This window comes from Lepisosteus oculatus, chromosome 9 (genome assembly GCF_040954835.1).
Source record: "Lepisosteus oculatus isolate fLepOcu1 chromosome 9, fLepOcu1.hap2, whole genome shotgun sequence".
NCBI classification, from domain to species: Eukaryota; Metazoa; Chordata; class Actinopteri; order Semionotiformes; family Lepisosteidae; genus Lepisosteus; species Lepisosteus oculatus.
This window is the reverse complement of record NC_090704.1, coordinates 4,874,226-4,892,288: the sequence shown is the minus strand read 5'-3', so window position 1 is coordinate 4,892,288 and position 18,063 is coordinate 4,874,226. Positions and strand designations below refer to the sequence as shown.

The window sequence follows — 18,063 nt, the reverse complement described above, 5'->3', positions numbered from 1 at the left end:
TATAGATGCAAGGTAAAAGCAGAGACCTTTGACAGAAGAGGTATTAACAAGTTATTTGGTTGAGATGCAGTGGATGAATAAACTATTTTAAATTACCAGAGTCTTTGCAAGAAGGTAAAATGAGGTAGCCAGGGGAGTCCTGAGTCATTCTGTTGCTGTGGTCAAAGAGCCTAACCTGTCACAACCACGCTTTTGAAGAAGAGCTCTCCAAGGCCTTGTAGGTATTCTTTTAGGAGTGATCCCTATGACTAGGCCCCAAATATGTTCATGTTTTCTTCCTTCTTGTATTAATAATCTCATGAGTGCCATGGTAAATAAAACTCATACTGGTTTCTTAGCCCTCTTGGTGAAAAATGGGGTATAATGAGCATAGAAGGACAGGTTGTATTATTTGTGCTGATTGCAGTGTCTTTTTTTTGTTTGTGTTGTTTAGGTTCATGGGCGTCTGTGTGCAGGAAGGCCAGCTCCATGCACTGACTGAGGTAAGAGAATCCCAGCTGCGCTCATTCCTTCAGCAGCAGCACAGTCCTGCTGGCTCGACACCCATCAGTGGTGGGGCGGACAGGTGTTGGGATGTAATAATAATATTTGCTGACACTTATATAGCGCTTTTCTGGACACTCCACTCAAAGCGCTTTACAGGTAATGGGGATCCCCTCCACCACCACCAGTGTGCAGCCCCACCTGGATGATGCGACGGCAGCCATAGTGCTCCAGAACGCTCACCACACACCAGCTCTCAGTGGGGAGGAGAGCAGAGTAATGAAGGAGGCCATGATTGGTAAGGGCCAATGGGAAATTTTGCCAGGATGCCGGGGTTACTCCCCTACTCTTTTCGAGAAGCACCCTGGGACTTTTAATGACCACAGAGAGGCAGGACCTCGGTTTTACGATGTTTACAGTATAGTGTCCCCGTCACTATACTGGGGCATTAGGACCCACATGGACCTCAGGGTGAGCGCCCCCTGCTGGCCCCACTTACACCTCTTCCAGCAGCAACCTTAGTTTTTCCCAGGAGGTCTCCCATCCAGGTACTGACCAGGCTCACACCTGCTTAGCTTTAGTGGGTTGCCAGTTGTGAGTTGCAGGGTAATATGGCTGCTGGTTGTGGATGTGGCAGAAGTGCTTGCTCAGGGTGTAATGAATTGGTTTGAAAGTGCAGGAGTACAAATGGCCATCCTGACATTAACCTGTCCAGTTTTTTGAAGAGGGAAATAAAAGTGGGCTCTTCCGAAAGAAATAATCTTTCCCGTTCTGATGGTTAATTTGTGGTTTGCGTCTTAGATTTTCTACAGACGGTTTAGACTTTAGAAAAGGTACCGTAATTGTTTTGGAACCCGCTGTCCCAAAACTTGGCATTTTGAGGTCAGTTTTCCTCATTGTTTTTAGTCTTTGGGGGCCAGCACTTTTTAATGTTATGGCTTTAGCAGATATGGCCTTAAAGCTATGTGTATTAACTATGAAGGGCCTGGCTTCGGAGGAGATGCAGGCTACATTAAATGTGGCCTGCAAGATAATGGACAGCATTACCAAATCTGAGATCAATACTCAGCAGGCAGGAGTGGAGCTCTGCACACTGTTTTCTCTTTGGCCCTCTCATTCTCTGTGGTATTGCAAGCTAAAAATAAATACAACTCTGGCATGCAGAACTGTGGGAGTATTTTTCAATTAAGCCTGGTATCTCTGTATTGCTGTGAATAGAGTACAGAAAACAACAACGGGGATCTGGATTCTTTTGTTGCTGAGATATTATGGGCACATCCACATCCGGGAGCTGTGCAAAACTTGTGTCGCAGGGTACCTTCTAAAGCTCTGGCGTTAACGTTTTTTATTTGTTCTTCACCGGGCAAAAGCTGAAAATGGTGGCCTTTTGCTGTGAACGTGTGCTCTTTGCTGGAATTATTCGAAGGTTCATCAGCTTCATAAAAGAGATCTAGGGGCCAGGAAGAGACAGTCACCCCTCAAGCCCTACTGAGTCATGGTTGTGTTCTGCTGATGAATGGAGCTCCTTTTTCGAGGGGAACGTTTCATCACCTACGGGAGCTGGTTCCCCAGCACCCTCACAGGGCCAAGATGTTACAAATGGTTGAGTATTAAATTTAAGGCATGTAGGTGCCCCGTCCTCCCTGATGATTACATAAGATGGGCTTCTCGCAGAGCAGGAGAGGGACACAAATCAACACAGAGGAATCCTGCTGACTAAAGACATAGAATCCTTCTCAGCCCTATTAATAGGTCTGGCCAGAGCAACGCCTCCTGTCCTTAATGATACTCTACTAGTTATCCTGGTTTTTGTTCTAACTGGGACCTTAATCTGCAATGCTAATTGCTGCTGCCAGTAATTGATCTGCTTTCATGTTCAGGCTTTTTTTTGTCAGCACTCAGGCTTTGGTTTCTAAAGTGCCCTTGTCCATTGGCTGTCCATTCTAGTGCTAGATATACCCCGATCATCTTCTCATTTTTGCAGTTCTTAAACACAGGCTAAATAGTTTACGGTTTTTCATTTGGGGCTGAACAGCATAGGAATTATCATTACAGCATCTTGCATACATTCTTTGTTTTAAATCCATATCCTTTTGCATACTTATTGTAGGTGCATTACACCATCTTTATAGTCCTAACCATATTGCTGAACCAGATTATCTGATTCTTCAAGAAGGTAGTAATTAAAATGTCAAGTTATCCCCCTGTTTTTTAATTTTTCTAACACTGTTCAGTTATAATTAGTGAGTTTCAGGACTGCCCACATTCATCTGAATGAGCTAACCTGATCAGAAAAACAAATGGTTAAATCTTGTATCTCTAAACAAGAAATTATTTATTTTCAAGTTCCAAAAGTCATGAAAACCGCTAAGAACACGTCAAAACAGTTTTCACTGAAACGTGTGCGAATGTACACGGACATAGACCCTGAGGTTCTGCCAGCAGTACTTCTGTGTTAAATGAGCTGGCTGTTGAAATCCTTTGAGATTGTAAACCTGCTCAGAAACCTGCCGTGTCATTTCCATCTTCAGTTGGAGGCTGGAATACAGTACAAAAAAAGTTAGTGTTTTGTAATACAGCTGCCAAAGTGCTTGCTGTTTTAAAAAAAGTACTTTTTAGTAGGACTTGGACCACATCAATGGGTCGCTGTTATGTGTTTGGCAGGGGGTTTACCTTGATTTATTTTATTAATTATTTTTTATTTGTTATTTTAGAACGTCTCCGCCTGCCTCCAAGGGAAGTATATATATAGCCTGAAGCGCTGTGTTATTCATATATTAGTGTTGCAAAATTATGTTTTTTTACAACTTTGGGTGGCTCTTGCTCTGATGAGAACAGACCAAATATCCCAGGGCTGTTGCAGGGGCTGCGATCTGCCCTGAAATGAGACATGAGGTTTTGAAGTTAGTCCATGATGTCAATGCTTTAAATTAAACCACGGCTTGCCAAATGGCGCTGAAAACAAAAACTTTCATCCTAATACTTGAGATGAAGTTTTGATCTGTTCAAAAGTACTGTCAAAATTGCAGAGTAAAATAGCTTTTGCGTTGCTCACTGTAGACGTATTGATGTTCGCTGATTTGCATTCGCTCTGATTTGCAATTTGAGGCCTTCAGTTGTCCTCTTCCTGATGTGGTTGCCCTGGTCACTGCCGTGTTGCTAGACCGTGCAAGGCTTCATGACGGATTGCCATTGATGAGTCAGTTGTTCAGTGATGGGAGAGACGGAACAGACTAACCCTGAACACACCTTCTCAAATATGGAATGGAAACAAAAAGAGGAAGCTGAGAAAAAGAACAATGAAACATCCCTGAAGACCAGCGCTAAAATGTGGGTATTCTGGAGCCTGAAGAGAGCACGTTTGTTGCTGAGAAAGACTCTGAAATAAACACACGACAGTGAACAAGTCAACGATATTGAGGAAGGCTTGGCAGACTGCGATGGTAAAATCGGGTTAACCATCGCGACAGAGTGTGGGGTCCACTCTTGGCTTGCATTAATACAGGTCGCCCTGCTTTGTTTTTTAATCGCCACTCAAACCAGACCGCCAGGACGTGGGGGAGCTGAAATGTTCTCTGCACAGACAGACACGGCTCAGGAAGGCGCTTCAGAAGATCTGTTATCACCCGGGGGCGCAACAGATAGCGTTCTCGAGAAAAACGGCTCGCGCTCGGTCTTGAGCTTCGGCCCATCGCTTAAATAATCCAGGATGTCTGCCATCGTTGCTAGGCCCTCTGTGGCACCCAGAAAAGGCCACCCAGCAGGGCCAGGTGCCTGTGAAGTGATGGCGAGTCGCCAGACACCAGCGTGTCTTTATCTCATTTTAATCAGCAGTGCAGCAGTGTGATCGGGGCGAAAGTGGGTCGTTGTTTTCTTTCCCTGCCTGGCAGGTACGGAAAGCTCTTTGTCGGGGGAGGTCTGTGAAGAAAGATTCTGAAAACCGAGTTCTAAAGGTAAAAATTCTCTGGAACTCTGAAGTTAGTTTCAGGAAACAAAGTGAAAGGGGAAGAGGTGATTCTGGGAATCCCTGGAGTTTAATTTAATGTACCAGGTGAAGCGTTTTGTCTTTCTTATGAGGGCTTAAAAAGAATATGTTCTAGTGCCTTCTGTTGAACATGGGCAGTCCTTGACTGTTATCCCCTTTCTTCTGCGTTTGAAGATTTAAAACTGAGCCTATTTGTGTTCTAATTACGGTTTGTGGAGGCAGTCATGTGCCCTGATGGAGATTTCAGTGTTTTTCCAGTACTTTACAGTGGCCTTTTTGAAATGGCAGATTTCCAGAGGTCTTCTCAAGATGTTAGGAGGCCTAGTGATTCGTACACTCCACACTCTACATACGTTCTTTCTGGCTACTTAGAATGGTAAACTACCACTTACCATTCAGATCGTCTTTTTTTTTAATAAGTCACCGTGTTTGACTTCTTCAGTCAGATTCCTGAAGAAGCGAGATGAATCCCTGTCATTAGCCAGCTGTGACTAGGGTTCCTCAATCATGAGTGCACACTTGGCACAGTCTCCAGAAGCAGAGTTATTAATCAACCAGTCTCTCTCGGCAAAAGGGTGACTCTTCAAACTGCCCGGGTCCTTGCTGGCTTGCTGGCCTGTGAGGCCACTCCTGGCGGGGGATGAAGGCCTCAGTGGGTGGGCAGGCCTCTTCCTCGCCACAGCCGCCGCTTGTGAACGATACGCAAAAGAAACGGCAGGCGCATCCGGATTTCGAATGGCATAAAACACGGCATTTGGTCATTCTTTTTAAGCGTTTAATAAAAATTGCCGACTTGCATTAACAAATGCAAAGCTGTAACTTTTGATGGCGGGGGGAAGGCCGAGACAGTTTGCCTGCTTCTTACCTCTCTTTGTCCTGCGGCTGAGGTCTGCATGGGCGGCTGTTTACTCCCAGTCCCTGCGCAGTGGTAGGGGAGGGACCCCTGCGCCCCCCACTGCTCCCCTGAAGGCCCTGCTGGGGGAGCAGAGATGGGACAGGGTGCTGGCTCCAACCCGGGCCAGCCCTTTCCTGGAATTCCCCTCCGCCGGAAGGAATTAAAGATAAGGCCCTGATGGGTGGGGGGAAATCGCCAATGACAATAACAGCGAAGCCATTTTATTTTTATTTCTGTGTTTCGCTGAAGGTCAAATGTGTATTTTTTTTTCTCGTGGATCCTATTTTCCATGCAACAATGTCATTAAAAAAAAATCTTACGACTCCCAACTCCCCAGCTCCCTCCATGAAGTCTGCGACGGTGACTGTGTATACAAAGATAGCGGACTGGCGCTATGGAAATGAGCACAGCTGAGGTGCAGCTCGTCGTGTGAAGCCCGACCATTTCAGTCAGCCTTTCTCTTTGCAAGAAGTATTAGCAAAATGAGTATTTCTGGTTAATCCGTGACTTCCACAGGGTGCTCACTCTGTTTAAAACACGAGAAAAGAGGACTTGGTCAGAGTTTGACCTCTCAGCAGGTAGCTGACCCTCCTGATTTTGCAATAAGTTCTAAAACCTGCGGTACACGCCTGCTACACAAGTGCTGTACACGGTACACAAGTGCTGAGAGCTATTTCTTTGGAACCAGAAATCACATGATCTCTATTTAAACTAAGACTGATTTTTTTTTTAAAAAAAGCTTTTTTTAAGTATGATTGTCAGAGGAATGCCATGTATTTCAATACTGAGGTCCACTGTTTTTCTGCAAATGTTATATATTACCATTACAGCTTGAAGTCTTTTCCCTTTTGTCTTTGTATTATTAGTTTAATTGGCTGGGTTTAAGGTAGATGTACCTAGAGCACTTCAGGAGAGATTGTGCTCACTTGCTAGAGGATTAAGTATAAAAGAGGGTTATAAATAGAGCTTGTATATTTAAATAGGGTTTTTGCAATATTTTACAGGCATCGTCTTGCCTTAACTCTCTGTTACTTATTATTTCTAATCTTGCAGTCTTGTTTCTCTCCGTTTGGATATTTTAAATTGCCATTCCACTTGTGTATTTGTGACCACAATGGATTACTCTAATCTTTTCTTAATTAACCAAGAAGCTCCCTCAGACGGCAGATGCAGGAGAGTTCCTCAAGAGCTGGTTTTACTCAGGACGGCCCATGCCCTTGGCCACCTACACAGTGCGCTCTGAAGTCTCTTATCCCGAGCTGAAGACTGGGTGCCCCCCTCACCACCTGCACATTTCCCTGTGTACCAGAAGTACACATCCTCTTGGCACGCGTATATTCTGATCAATGTTGTCGGCAGATATCCGGAAGGAAGGAAGGTCTTGCAGATTCGTCAGCCCTGGTTTTAATCTCCTCAGCGTCTGGGAATGATTCTGTGCTCTGCGGCCTGTGGTGGCACAAGGAATAAAGGAGACAGATGGGATGAAAGACTCTTAAGCTAAAGAGGATAGTGCTGGTACTGTCACTACTGACTGCAATTGTGTTTGACACAATGCGCTGGTTCAGAAGCATCAGGTGGACTTGGCGTGTCGACTGGTCGAGAGCTGGCCACGTGCACATCTCGGCCTCTCCGCTGCTGAAAACCTTGAAACGACGATTCAAACAATTCTAGTGCATCGCGCATTGGAAGAGAAAACAATGGGACAGACAGGATCTGGCTGCTTCTTCGCCATCTTACCGTAGAAGACTGGGGTGTTCCGCCTAGGTGACATCTAGGTGTTTTCTTGAACCTGTTCAAGATTAGCTGATGTGCGGTGAGCGTTCTGGCGCACTATGGCTGCCGTTGCATCATCCTGGTGGGGTTGCACACTGGTGGTGGTGGAAGGGAGTCCCCATTACCTGTAAAGCACTTTGAGTGGAGAGTCCAGAAAAGCGCTGTATAAGTGTAAGCAATTATAAATTATTATTATTATTATTATTTTTATTATTATTAAAGAACAGAATTCCTGCTGATGAATCTGTGACCATGCCAAGAAAGGCTTCCAGCCCTACTTCCCTTTTTCTCACTTTGCTCATCAGCAAGGATGTGCCCAGCAGCAGGACGTTCTGCAAAACCGCCGTTTTCTTTGTGAACTCAATGATTTAATTTGATTTCTGAAACAAAACCAGCTCGTCAGCAGTATTTTTTTAAAGAAATTAAAAATAAACCCTTCAAAAAGCACAGCTTTGCAAAAAAACGTACAGGGGAAACACTTTGTTTCCTTCTATTTTCGGGATTTCGCAAGACTTAAAAGAGAACTTTTGCCAGGTCCTTCATCGTTCCAGTGTGGCTTTGATCCATAGGCTTTACGTTGCGCTTTATTAAATTTGGAATACAAAACAAGACGAGATGCGCTCTTCAATCAAATAAGCCAGAGAAATTCCAGCAATTCGTATCGGGAAGAGATGCCTGTATTTTGTGGTTAGTGCAGCTCGAGGTTCAGTACCCAGACTGAAGTGTAACTTGGGCACCTAATAAACTGGAAATAGCTCAAAGGTCCAAAGAGTCTGATTTAATTCCCTCTGTAGCAACAGTGAGTAATTTCTAAACAAAACAGTGATATAACCTGTTGTTCACGAAAAACAACATCAGTCACTAGGTTTATTTAGCCATTTCTTAATCTGACTGGTACATATAGAGGGTGGATTTGCACAGTCACCTGTTCTGTTCAGACAGAACAAGCCTTAATTCAGACGTGCTTCCACTGCTGTGTGAATCGGGCAAATCAGGCCTCAGAGGAGAGAGAGCTGAAGGATGGCAAACTGGCATTAAACGTTTTTCTAGAATTTCCAGTTTTGTCGTGTTATCCCAGGGAATTTCCTAACGTTTGTTAAATTAACATAGCTTTCCGTCTGTTTAGAAAAACATGGCAGAAACAAGTGGAATCTTCTTGCCAAACTGTGGTGTGGTGTTCTTGAATGTCTTTGAACTGACCAGGCTTTGCATTTTAGGATTAGTATGTACATGTTTATTGATTTGTACAACATACCATCAGAATGATTTCTGCAAGTCACAAAGGGAGTTATTAATCTGTTGTTGTTTTTTTAATCACTTTGTTCATTAAAAATCGGTTATTTTGCAAATCAATCTGGTGTGGTCAAAATCCTTTTCATTTCATTTCGACATCTGAAAAATTCATTTTCGGTGGCTGTAGTTCTGCGACTTGAAAGATTTCAGGCACCTGCTGGGTTCTTGATTGAAGATGAGCATTTTATGTGTGCAGTTTTGGAATTAGGAAGGAATAAAATAGCAGAAGCAATCAAGTATATTAGAACTATACCCACCCATATATAATTAAATGCAAAACCAGTATTGACCTTGTGGAGCAAGCAAATGTTGATTCAACACTGGAAGGTAAAAAGAGTAAAAGGGTTCTTTGGCTGTTCCTTGTCATGATCTGCTTGTGACAGTTGAGCATGGATGGTGGGACGTCACATGTCCTGGGTTTGAGCTCTGGGAGAATTATACTTGTGTTCCTTGAGCACTGCAGTGTGACACCACAGTGCTCAGGCCTTTCATTGGTCTGAATGTTCTTTCAGTACATCAACGGTGGAAACCTAGAGCAGCTGCTGGATAGCGAAAAGCACCTGAGCTGGACGGCGCGAGTGAAGATGGCGTACGAGATCGCGATGGGCCTGAGTTACCTGCACTCCAAGGGCATCTTCCACAGAGACCTCACCTCCAAGGTGTGTGCGAAGGCAGGAGAGGCCATCCGGCCTGCACACAGTATCACAGACAACTTTTGTGCCTTTATTGAAAGCTTTCTCTTTTTTTTTTAAATTCAAATTGTTTAAAGTATCACTACAAATTGTTGTTTTTTTCCCATGGCAACATCCTGCCAAAAGATTTTAATACTGACGTAAAACGGACGGAATCTGTTTCACTGATCTGTTGCGCTCGTGTGTTTCTCCGCAGAACTGCCTGATAAAATGTGAGGAGAACGGCTACACAGCGATAGTTGGAGATTTTGGTCTGGCAGAAAAAATCCCCGATCACAAGTGAGTTCTATGTGGCGCGTTTAGGGAGAGAGAAACTAGACCTACTGTATCGCTGCAGCAATATTTCTGTAAGGCCACGGGACAGCACAGCATCTGTCTGGATATGCCTAATCGCATTTGGAAGGGAGAGGTCATGGAGTTATCCTTAAAATGCAAGTATTGGTAAAAACCCTTCCGTGCCTGGTCCAGAACCTGATAACCACTTCGAGAGGCAGCACACATGTCCCCGGTGGTGTTCAGTTACGAGCCTTAGCCACTCGATACAGCCCTGACCTTTGCTAAAACTGTGCCCAGCAAGTGTGAGAGGTGAGCTGCTGAGTGCACGAATGGTGGGCCCATCAAACAAAAAGGGGAAGGGAAAATGAGCGGTTAAGCCCTTCTTCGCTGTTTTATTCAAAACATCCCTTTTGGGATTAGTCAGTTGACCTCAGTGTGGTTTTGGCTTTCAGAAGGCCTTTTTGTAAACAAGACTTAAGTTAGAACACCCCAGCGGAGCAGGCTTGTCAAATTCCAATTATTGCACATCTGATGAAGTCCTACAGTTCTGCACATCGACTTATCTGAACTCTGTATTATTTTCCCATAGTTTGCATCCTTAAAATTGCATGAGCACATCAACATAAGAGTATTAAAAACGACTGACTGACCTCAGCTGAAGCCCAGTGTGTTTCTGTTCTGCATTATTATTGTGTTTTTTTTGCATGCTAAATTTGAAGACTCTAAACGACATTGTACTCTTTCATAGCGATTGTACAGACACTTGCACTGGGAATATGGAGGCTAACCCTTTGTGTTTCTAGGTTAATGCTGCTTTTGTGAAATGCCAGTTCCTTTTGTTTCCCTTGCTTTGCCAGTTTTCCTCCTCCTCAGGCTCCAGAATATCCATGTGCACAGTCATGGAAAACACTACAATAAGTCTTTTTAAAGCCATCAATAGCAAAATTGCAATGGAGGTTTTATTTTTTTTTAATCTTTGATTGGTCCCTTGGTATCCAACAGAAATGAAAGGGTTCACGAGCAGGCACTCATCTGACATTCTTCTGAAAAAGCACTTCACTTAGAGCTTTTCTGCTTTGAAGTTAAATAAAAATGCCCTGCAATCGATTGTGGTGTCCGTTTGATCTAAATTTAACTGGCGTTTAAAGTTTCAAGTAGAGGGAAGTCTTTGCCCAGGGTGAGATCTCAAAACCATAAGTGGCGGTGGTGAGCCTTCCTCTGCTATTATTCACGTCCCCATTAATATTTGCAAGTGAGCATATGGAAGGAGGAAGCCTAACAACAGGCTAGCCCTCATCTTCGCCACAGGCCCTGAAGTGGACCGTGACATCAGATTTTAGATGTCTAACCACAGCACTGTTGAGTCTATTTACAGGAAAATTGCTGTAGTGTGCAGATCAGAATGTTGAATGATTGGCAGCCTTACTCTGGCAAGGAGAAGCAGGGATATATACATAGAAGCACTGTGTGGACCACTGAATTTTGACAGCTGTAATCATAAGCATTGGCACGTCTTGGCTCGGGGCAGGTTCCACAGACAGTCGATCCTGTCAAATTTGTAATTGCTTTCCATCATTTATTTTTAATGACGCTAGACGAAGAACCATAAACCTGTGCAAAGTTTGGAAGGAAGTCCTGGAAACAACGAAATGTATTTGTGTCAGAGTGCTGGGTCGTCTGAGCTGTGAGGAATATTGTGTTCAAAAGTAAACCCAGGAAGAGCAAATAATACAAAGGCAGCAATAGAGAGCCATTCTCTCCCTGACTTCTGGACACATGAGATTGATCAAAAACAGCCACAATAATACAGAGTATTGTGGTTTTGTATTTAGACCCAAGAAGTAACAGACCACTGTTCAAAATCCAAGACTTGCCTTTTTGGGGTTTTGCAAGTCCCTTTTGAAACAGAAATGATGTTTCCCTGCTTTTGTGCAGGTGCTGAATGTGTAGAGAGCATGAGATGTTTCTAACAGGTAATATCACGAACGTTGCGCAATATGGAGTTCCTAGACTGCTTTTTTTAGAGAAAGGTCCTTCTAACGTATTTTGTAAAGGAATGAATCTGCAGGATCAAACGTCTGTGAAGTCCATTGGCAGAATTTCTTTTAAAACAACCCTCTTGTTCAAATACAAAGAAGAATCTGGTATTTGAAGTATATTTCATATGTGGGCCTGCGAGTACTTCAGCTTTAGGTGTCTCCTTCAGCTGCATCACTGTCTTCTGATTGTAATTGTAACTAAATTACAATTTAAGTGACTGTCCAGTGGAAATTCCTGTTGGAATGGTATAGGCACAGTTCCTGGGATTTCACTCCTGGACCTCTCTGCTTCCGTTTGAGGATGTAAAGTGACTTGTGTGTGCCGGTGAAGTGTAATCCTTCAGCTCCATTTCTCTGCGTAGCTCAAACGGGGAGAAGCTGGCCGTCGTGGGGTCCCCATACTGGATGGCCCCGGAGGTCCTTCGAGATGAGCCCTACGATGAAAAGGTGAGTTGTAACGAGTTTGTTGTCTCCTTGCCCTCGCGACTGAAGGAAAGTTCTGAGGAGGTTTTTGAGACGGATTGCCGCAGTACTTAAAAAAACAACAAATGAAAATATGAACCATTTAATTGTAACCCATTAGTATTCAAATAACATATACCCCAGTTTCAAGGTTGTCTCAGTCTGTGCATGGCATTTAAGGGCTGGGGCTCGAGTGATGGTTGTCCTTAGCTTTTCCCCACTGTGTTTTAGTGTTGACACATTTACCCAGGTGAAAGGCGTGCAGTTTGCAGTGCATTTTATTTTTGAACTGTTACCAACGCGGTGTTCCTCACTATTTCCAGGCGGATGTCTTCTCCTATGGCATCATCCTGTGTGAGGTCATAGCTCGGATACAGGCTGACCCGGATTATCTGCCACGCACAGAGGTGAGTTTGATGGGTTTTCAGGGATACATGCGTACGGTATATAACAGTCAGCAGTTCAGGAGGAACCAGCATGACCTTGAAAAGCAGGCTGGTGGATTTGTTGAAAGCAAGTTTGATATGAGGTTTTACAGATGTACTCATGCTTTTCTTTGTTACTGGCAGAACTTTGGGCTGGACTACCATGCTTTTCAGCACATGGTTGGAGACTGCCCCCCTGATTTTCTGCAGCTGGCTTTCAACTGCTGCAATGTAAGTATCACCTGGCATTCACTGGGCCCCTCTGATCCTTCCTGTGCTTAGGAAGATGCTCACCATCTTGTCTCTTCCAGATGGACCCCAAGCTCCGTCCCTCCTTCCCAGAAATCGTGAAGGTCCTGGAGGAGATCCTGCCTCGCCTGAAGGCTGAGGAATGCGAACGAGAGAGACTTCACTTGAGTGCCGAGAGCATTGACCGAAAGACTGTCGTCAAAGGTGCAGTCGCCAGGCTTAACACAACTAAAAACAAAAGTCACCCAAGCCGAACATTTGCGTGCTGTTTCATGCATTTAAAAATGCAAGCCTACACAACTGAAATGTGTGACACTGATCGCAATCTCAAAATAGCTCCTCAGTGGTGCTTTCCTCTCTTGAGGAAGAAGGTGGTTCCTTTTATTTGTGAGTGAACAAACATCACCTGATTATTAGTTGAAATTTTGTTCCCTCTTCGAACTCTAGTATTGGGCCAGCTGCCTACACCAGGCCGTCCAGTGGTAGACTTTCATCTGTGATCCACTTTTTGCAGCTTGGGGAGGGGTACAGCCCTCTGCTCCCCAGTGTTATCTGCTGGAGCACCACTGCACTGAAATGGAAATCCTGACATGTTGCATCCTGGGGGGAGAGAGGATACCGTGCCTCTAAAATGGAATGCGGCCAAAAACTGTTCTGTCACACTGCCTCTTGGAATCGAGGTCATCGATTCTTCCACCGACTGTGTCAAAGGCAGCATCCAGGGGCGTTACATGCGCTTAAAAAAAATATAACAGAATGTTGCCGGAGTAATGTATAATTACTCCGATTTCTGAATTTCCAAATTACACGCACAAGTTGTCACACTAAGCTGTCAGCTGCGTATGGATTTTTACAGTTCCCAAGTGGGAAGGAAGACCCTGAGGTCTCCAACTCAGCTGTGTTCGATCAGCAGAGCTAGAAATGACTTGGGTTTTACATCCCTACAGCAGAATGTTCTGCACTATCAGTTAACATCCATTAAATCTGAATCGGTCATGTTTCGGGACAAGGAAGTGCTTTCCACTCTTGGCAAGTCTCAGTACATTTATCTTTCAGGTTGCTTTTTTTTGTATATTACAGTGTAAGTAACCTTTTTGAGCCAATAGTTACAAAAATTAGAAGAATTGGAAACATTGGTATATATAAAGATGCTTTTGTCTGTTGTAGCATAAATAGTATTTAACTCCCTAGCAGAAACATTCTGAAGATCTGTCCACGAGATTCCTGTGTATTTGTGCGCACACAGCTGGAGTCACTTTTTTTTCCCCAACTCAAATCTTTTCTAGAACGTAAGCGTACACCTTTTCCAAAGTTTCAGATAATTTCAAAATAACCTATAAAGCATCAGTTTATCTGCACAGTATTGAGCAAGAACATACATCAGAAGCTGGAAGCCCTGAATTGATGAGAAATTACCTATTTATTGTACACTTGTATTTTTTGTGTAAATATCAGCCTTGTTATAATCCTGAAGGAAGGCAGCACACCGTCTGTTTGAACTGGGAAAGGAAAGGTTATAGCGCCATCTGGTGTTTGGAGGCAGCCATTTTCCTGTGACTTCACGTATCTGGCCTGCAGCAGCAGCTGCCACCTGTGCTGTCATGTGCAAGGGGAGGATTTCGGTCTGGCGCGGCCGCAGGTAAATGAGTAACGTCTTGGTCTCGTCCTCCTTGAAGGTCCCGGTGAGAAAGGCCAGGGCATCAAACGGCTGAACCCGCTTGGGCTGCAGGACGACAAGATCCCTCCCAAGTCTCCCCGCCCCCGCCGGAACATCTGGCTGTCGCGCAGCCAGTCGGACATCTTCTCGCGCAAGCCGAACCGCAAGATCAACGTCCAGGACCCCTACTACACCCCCAGCAGGGCGGGGACGGGAGGCCGCAAGATTAACCCTTTCAATGCCCGGGAGGACCTGAAGGGCGGGAAGGTCAAGTTCTTCGACATGCCCAGCAAGTCCGTCTTCTCGCTGGTGTTCGACCTGCACTCGCCCCAGGGCGGCCTGGTCATGTCCCAGCCGCAGTTCCGCCACGTGCCCGGCGGGGTCGCCGGCGGGGCGGGGGCCGCGGAGCACTGCCAGGATCCCTGCCTGCTGCCGAGCCGCCGCTGCCGCTCGTTGCCGGTGTCGCCCGTGCTGCCGCCCCGGGACTGGGCGCTCACCGGCGCCGGCTGCAGGTGCGAGGCCGAGCCTCGGCAGAGGGCAGTGGCGGGGCGCTACGCCGTCCTGGACATCCCGCCCTACCGGCCCAGGCCTGGGGAGGGCGAGGGGGACGAGCTGGCCGGCCCGGCGCCCTCCCCCGCCGACAGGGGCGAGGCCATGGACTGCTCCAGCAGCCCGGGGAGCACGGGGGACGAGGCCTTCTACCTGGCCGAGGAGCGGCTGAGCCTGCCGGCCAGCAGCGGGGGCACGGAGAACGGCACCACCTATGAGGACATGGAGGCTGAGGAGGAGGAGGAGGAGGAGGCCGAGGAGGAGGAGGAAATGCAGCGGGACAGCTCCGCGGCCAAGTCCTCCTTCAGCCTCAGCATCTCCGTGGAGCCCGACGCCCCGCAGGAGCCCTACCCCGCCTCCGAGGAGAGCTACAGCCCCATCGTCCTGGCGCCGTGCGTGGCCTCGGGCCCGCGGGACCTCCAGTCCAAGTGTGACATTTAAACCGCGCCGCCCACCGCAAACAAAGCCAGTGGAAGAATCGGTTCTTTTAAAAGCAACTGCTCCAACGCCCTCCCGATTAGGATTAACATGGCTGTTTTTAACTCAGCGATTCGCAGACTGATTATTTTTCTGTTTTAGGTGCTGTTTAATCTAAAACAATTGGACGAATCTCATGTCCTCATAATTGATGTTGGAAAGGGCATTCCCTTAATGCTAGCAGTGATGTTGTAGGTCCTAATGATCTCCCACCTGAATAGGGAAACTGTACAAAAAAACCTAAGGAATAATAGAGTAGATCCCCTTTATTAGCATGGCGGATGAAACCTCACATTGAATCAATTTGTTCTTCAGTTAATGTCGAGTTTCCCTGTCCCGCAGAATTTGCAATTGATATTGAATTGTTTTTATTTAGGAACAAGACGTTAATTGTTCCACACAAGAAAACTTTTAATGGGATTACACAATGAACAATGAATTACAGAGAACCTTTGTACAGCTGATTTTGATGTGGTTACTGGGTTATGTTCTCCTGATTATATTTGTATATATTATGTTGTCCCAAAGAAACCACCGAGTTTTCTATCCACAGCCTTTGAAGTGCCGAACAAAGTATTTATATTTAGCAGCCATGTGTATTTACACTCCACACCCCTGAGTGTTGGTCCTCACCAGGGCTGGTTTAACATCCAAGAGGGGAAATACCCGTCCCAGATCGAAATCACATATTTTCAGTATACAGCTCGCGGGAAGCTCAACTTTGAAATGGTCAGTCATTTTGAGAACTGCCTAACTTTCAGTTATCTAATGATCTGTTCGCAAATGTGGCTTCTTAAGAAGCAGAAACTATTCTGTGACTGAAGTTAAATTTTAAAAGCAGTTTCAAAAAGGCGTTGAACTTTTGTTTTTAAAAAAAAAGCATTTTGGCTTTTTTTTTTTCTGGTGTCTCTCGTGGGAATATATTTGTTGTTTTCCGTGCACACACTGCATTTCTTGTCCTTTTTAAAAGGCTTGCATTGTCTCACGTGTTTCCCTATAAAACAGCTGCACCTTAAACCGCTATTGTACCCAATACAAATCAAGACAAATTATATCTTAAATGTCCTTGTAAAAAGGAAAGCTAGTAAAACATACATTCCTCAGTGACTTTGTTTTGGCAGGAAGAAAGTACAGTATATTTGGTATTTAATGCGTCTGTTTTTTAATATATCCAGATTCTTAGGCATGGATGAGGTAAAGGCTATTCAGAGGGAAAAGTACAATATTCTTAGATGGAACCCTCTTACAATATGTCGAGTAACAAATGGGGCAACAGAAAGAAAAGGCCCATTTTCTTTGAAAACCAAGTCGAAGCTTCTTTTTTCATTAATAAACCAAGAAAAAGCATGTGTAGCTGCAGATGAGATCTTTTACTTCAGGTGGTCTTTTAAAGGTTTGCTGAAAACCTTCCAGCCTGGCTGTCCAGCAGGGTGCTTGGTGGATCACAGGAAGGCTCAGATCTGCAGAACGGTGACTTCCGTTTCTTGGCATCGTGAATGAATGCTGGCATGAATGAAAGCTATGGACAACATTAGGAGGGTTCAGGTGTGGGCAGCGTTAGCATTTTACCAGTCCAGTATTAATGATCTGAATGAAAGGTATAAAAGCGTTTTAAACTGGCTGTGTGGGGCTGATGTGGCTGGGCTTTTTCTTACCGGAATCCACTTCAGTCCCACTGCTTTGAGTCTTCTCAATGTAATAACACTATCGCTACAAGCCACTTTTAATATTGTACTCCTCTGAAACCCTTATTTATTAGCTCACACTTGTTGACCGGTGTTAAGAATTTCATAAACCCATCACTCCGAATGTTTTTAGGGGTTACGGATTACTTACTGTGTTTAATGAACGGTTTAAATCAGTTATCCGGTTCCTTTAAGCCCTCCTCTTCAGGAACACACTGAAAAACACTCTTTTCTTGTCATGTGCTGTTCAGTTCAGAACATTGCAGTTTGGTTCGAGAGCAGCTGTGAGGTCTCAGGGAAGAGTGTGGTGCAGTGCTCACTCTTCTCAGCCAACCCCGTGTAAAAGGAGAAAGCAAACAAAGCAAAAGATGTAATTAGAGTAACAACTTCTGCCTTCCTTGAGGAGGCTCGGTAATTCCCTTTTATAAAACGGGTCCTGTTGCTACTGGCATCTGAGCAGTCTGCCTGCAAAGTCTTAACCTTTGGGCAAGTCTACCCCCCCCCCAGCCAGCCATGTGTCACTAGAACCCCTTCTGCACACCAGCTGAGCAGGCAGAGCAGGTGGCAGAAATCTGCAAGACCCTTTCACTCTTACACTTCGAACATCTTCAGCCACTGAGCAGGTCTGCTGAAAACAAAATAGGCTCTACTACATACTTAAACATGTAAATGGCACTTGAAACAATAAATGTATAACTGTCTCTGCATTTGTTTTTTAATGCAATTTTGTCACTACATTTCTATGCAATAAAGTAACTGCAATGGGATATTTGACTAAAGAGTTTTAAAGAAATCTATTTTGATATTTATGAACGTTTTGCTACGTCTTATTTCAACTTCTGTTGTGAAGAAACTTAATATAGCTTCTTTGTAAGATATTTAAAAGTTTTCTGCTGTCATAATAAATACCTTTTTTTTGATTGTTCCCTTGCTTTCCTCTCATTTTTATTTTTCTAATGCTATAGTCTTAAGTTCATTTTCATTCCTTTTGACAAGCTGATATGAGCATGATATTAGCGTTAAACGCTAAATTAAGGACATTTTCGGACTTCTGCCTTTCTGAGGAATGTCTGCTTACCTCCTGTTCCCTTTCTTTTAAAGTATTGTATTTGGCCCATTTTAT

At 44.7% G+C, this 18,063-nt stretch overlaps 1 protein-coding gene across 2 annotated transcripts in view; it reads left to right on the top strand.

The window, feature by feature from the left end:
• Window positions 1-17,865, top strand: part of tesk2 (testis associated actin remodelling kinase 2) — a 35,630-nt gene extending 17,765 nt beyond the window's left edge. For both annotated transcript variants that reach the window (XM_069194029.1, XM_069194030.1), the window contains 8 exons: window positions 434-482; window positions 8,942-9,088; window positions 9,318-9,400; window positions 11,799-11,883; window positions 12,222-12,305; window positions 12,468-12,554; window positions 12,635-12,776; window positions 14,249-17,865. In XM_069194029.1, the coding sequence (XP_069050130.1) occupies window positions 434-482; window positions 8,942-9,088; window positions 9,318-9,400; window positions 11,799-11,883; window positions 12,222-12,305; window positions 12,468-12,554; window positions 12,635-12,776; window positions 14,249-15,219 (1,648 nt within the window). In that variant the 3' untranslated portion in view covers window positions 15,220-17,865. The remainder of the gene's footprint in view (window positions 1-433; window positions 483-8,941; window positions 9,089-9,317; window positions 9,401-11,798; window positions 11,884-12,221; window positions 12,306-12,467; window positions 12,555-12,634; window positions 12,777-14,248) is intronic.
• Window positions 17,866-18,063: the final 198 nt, after the last annotated feature.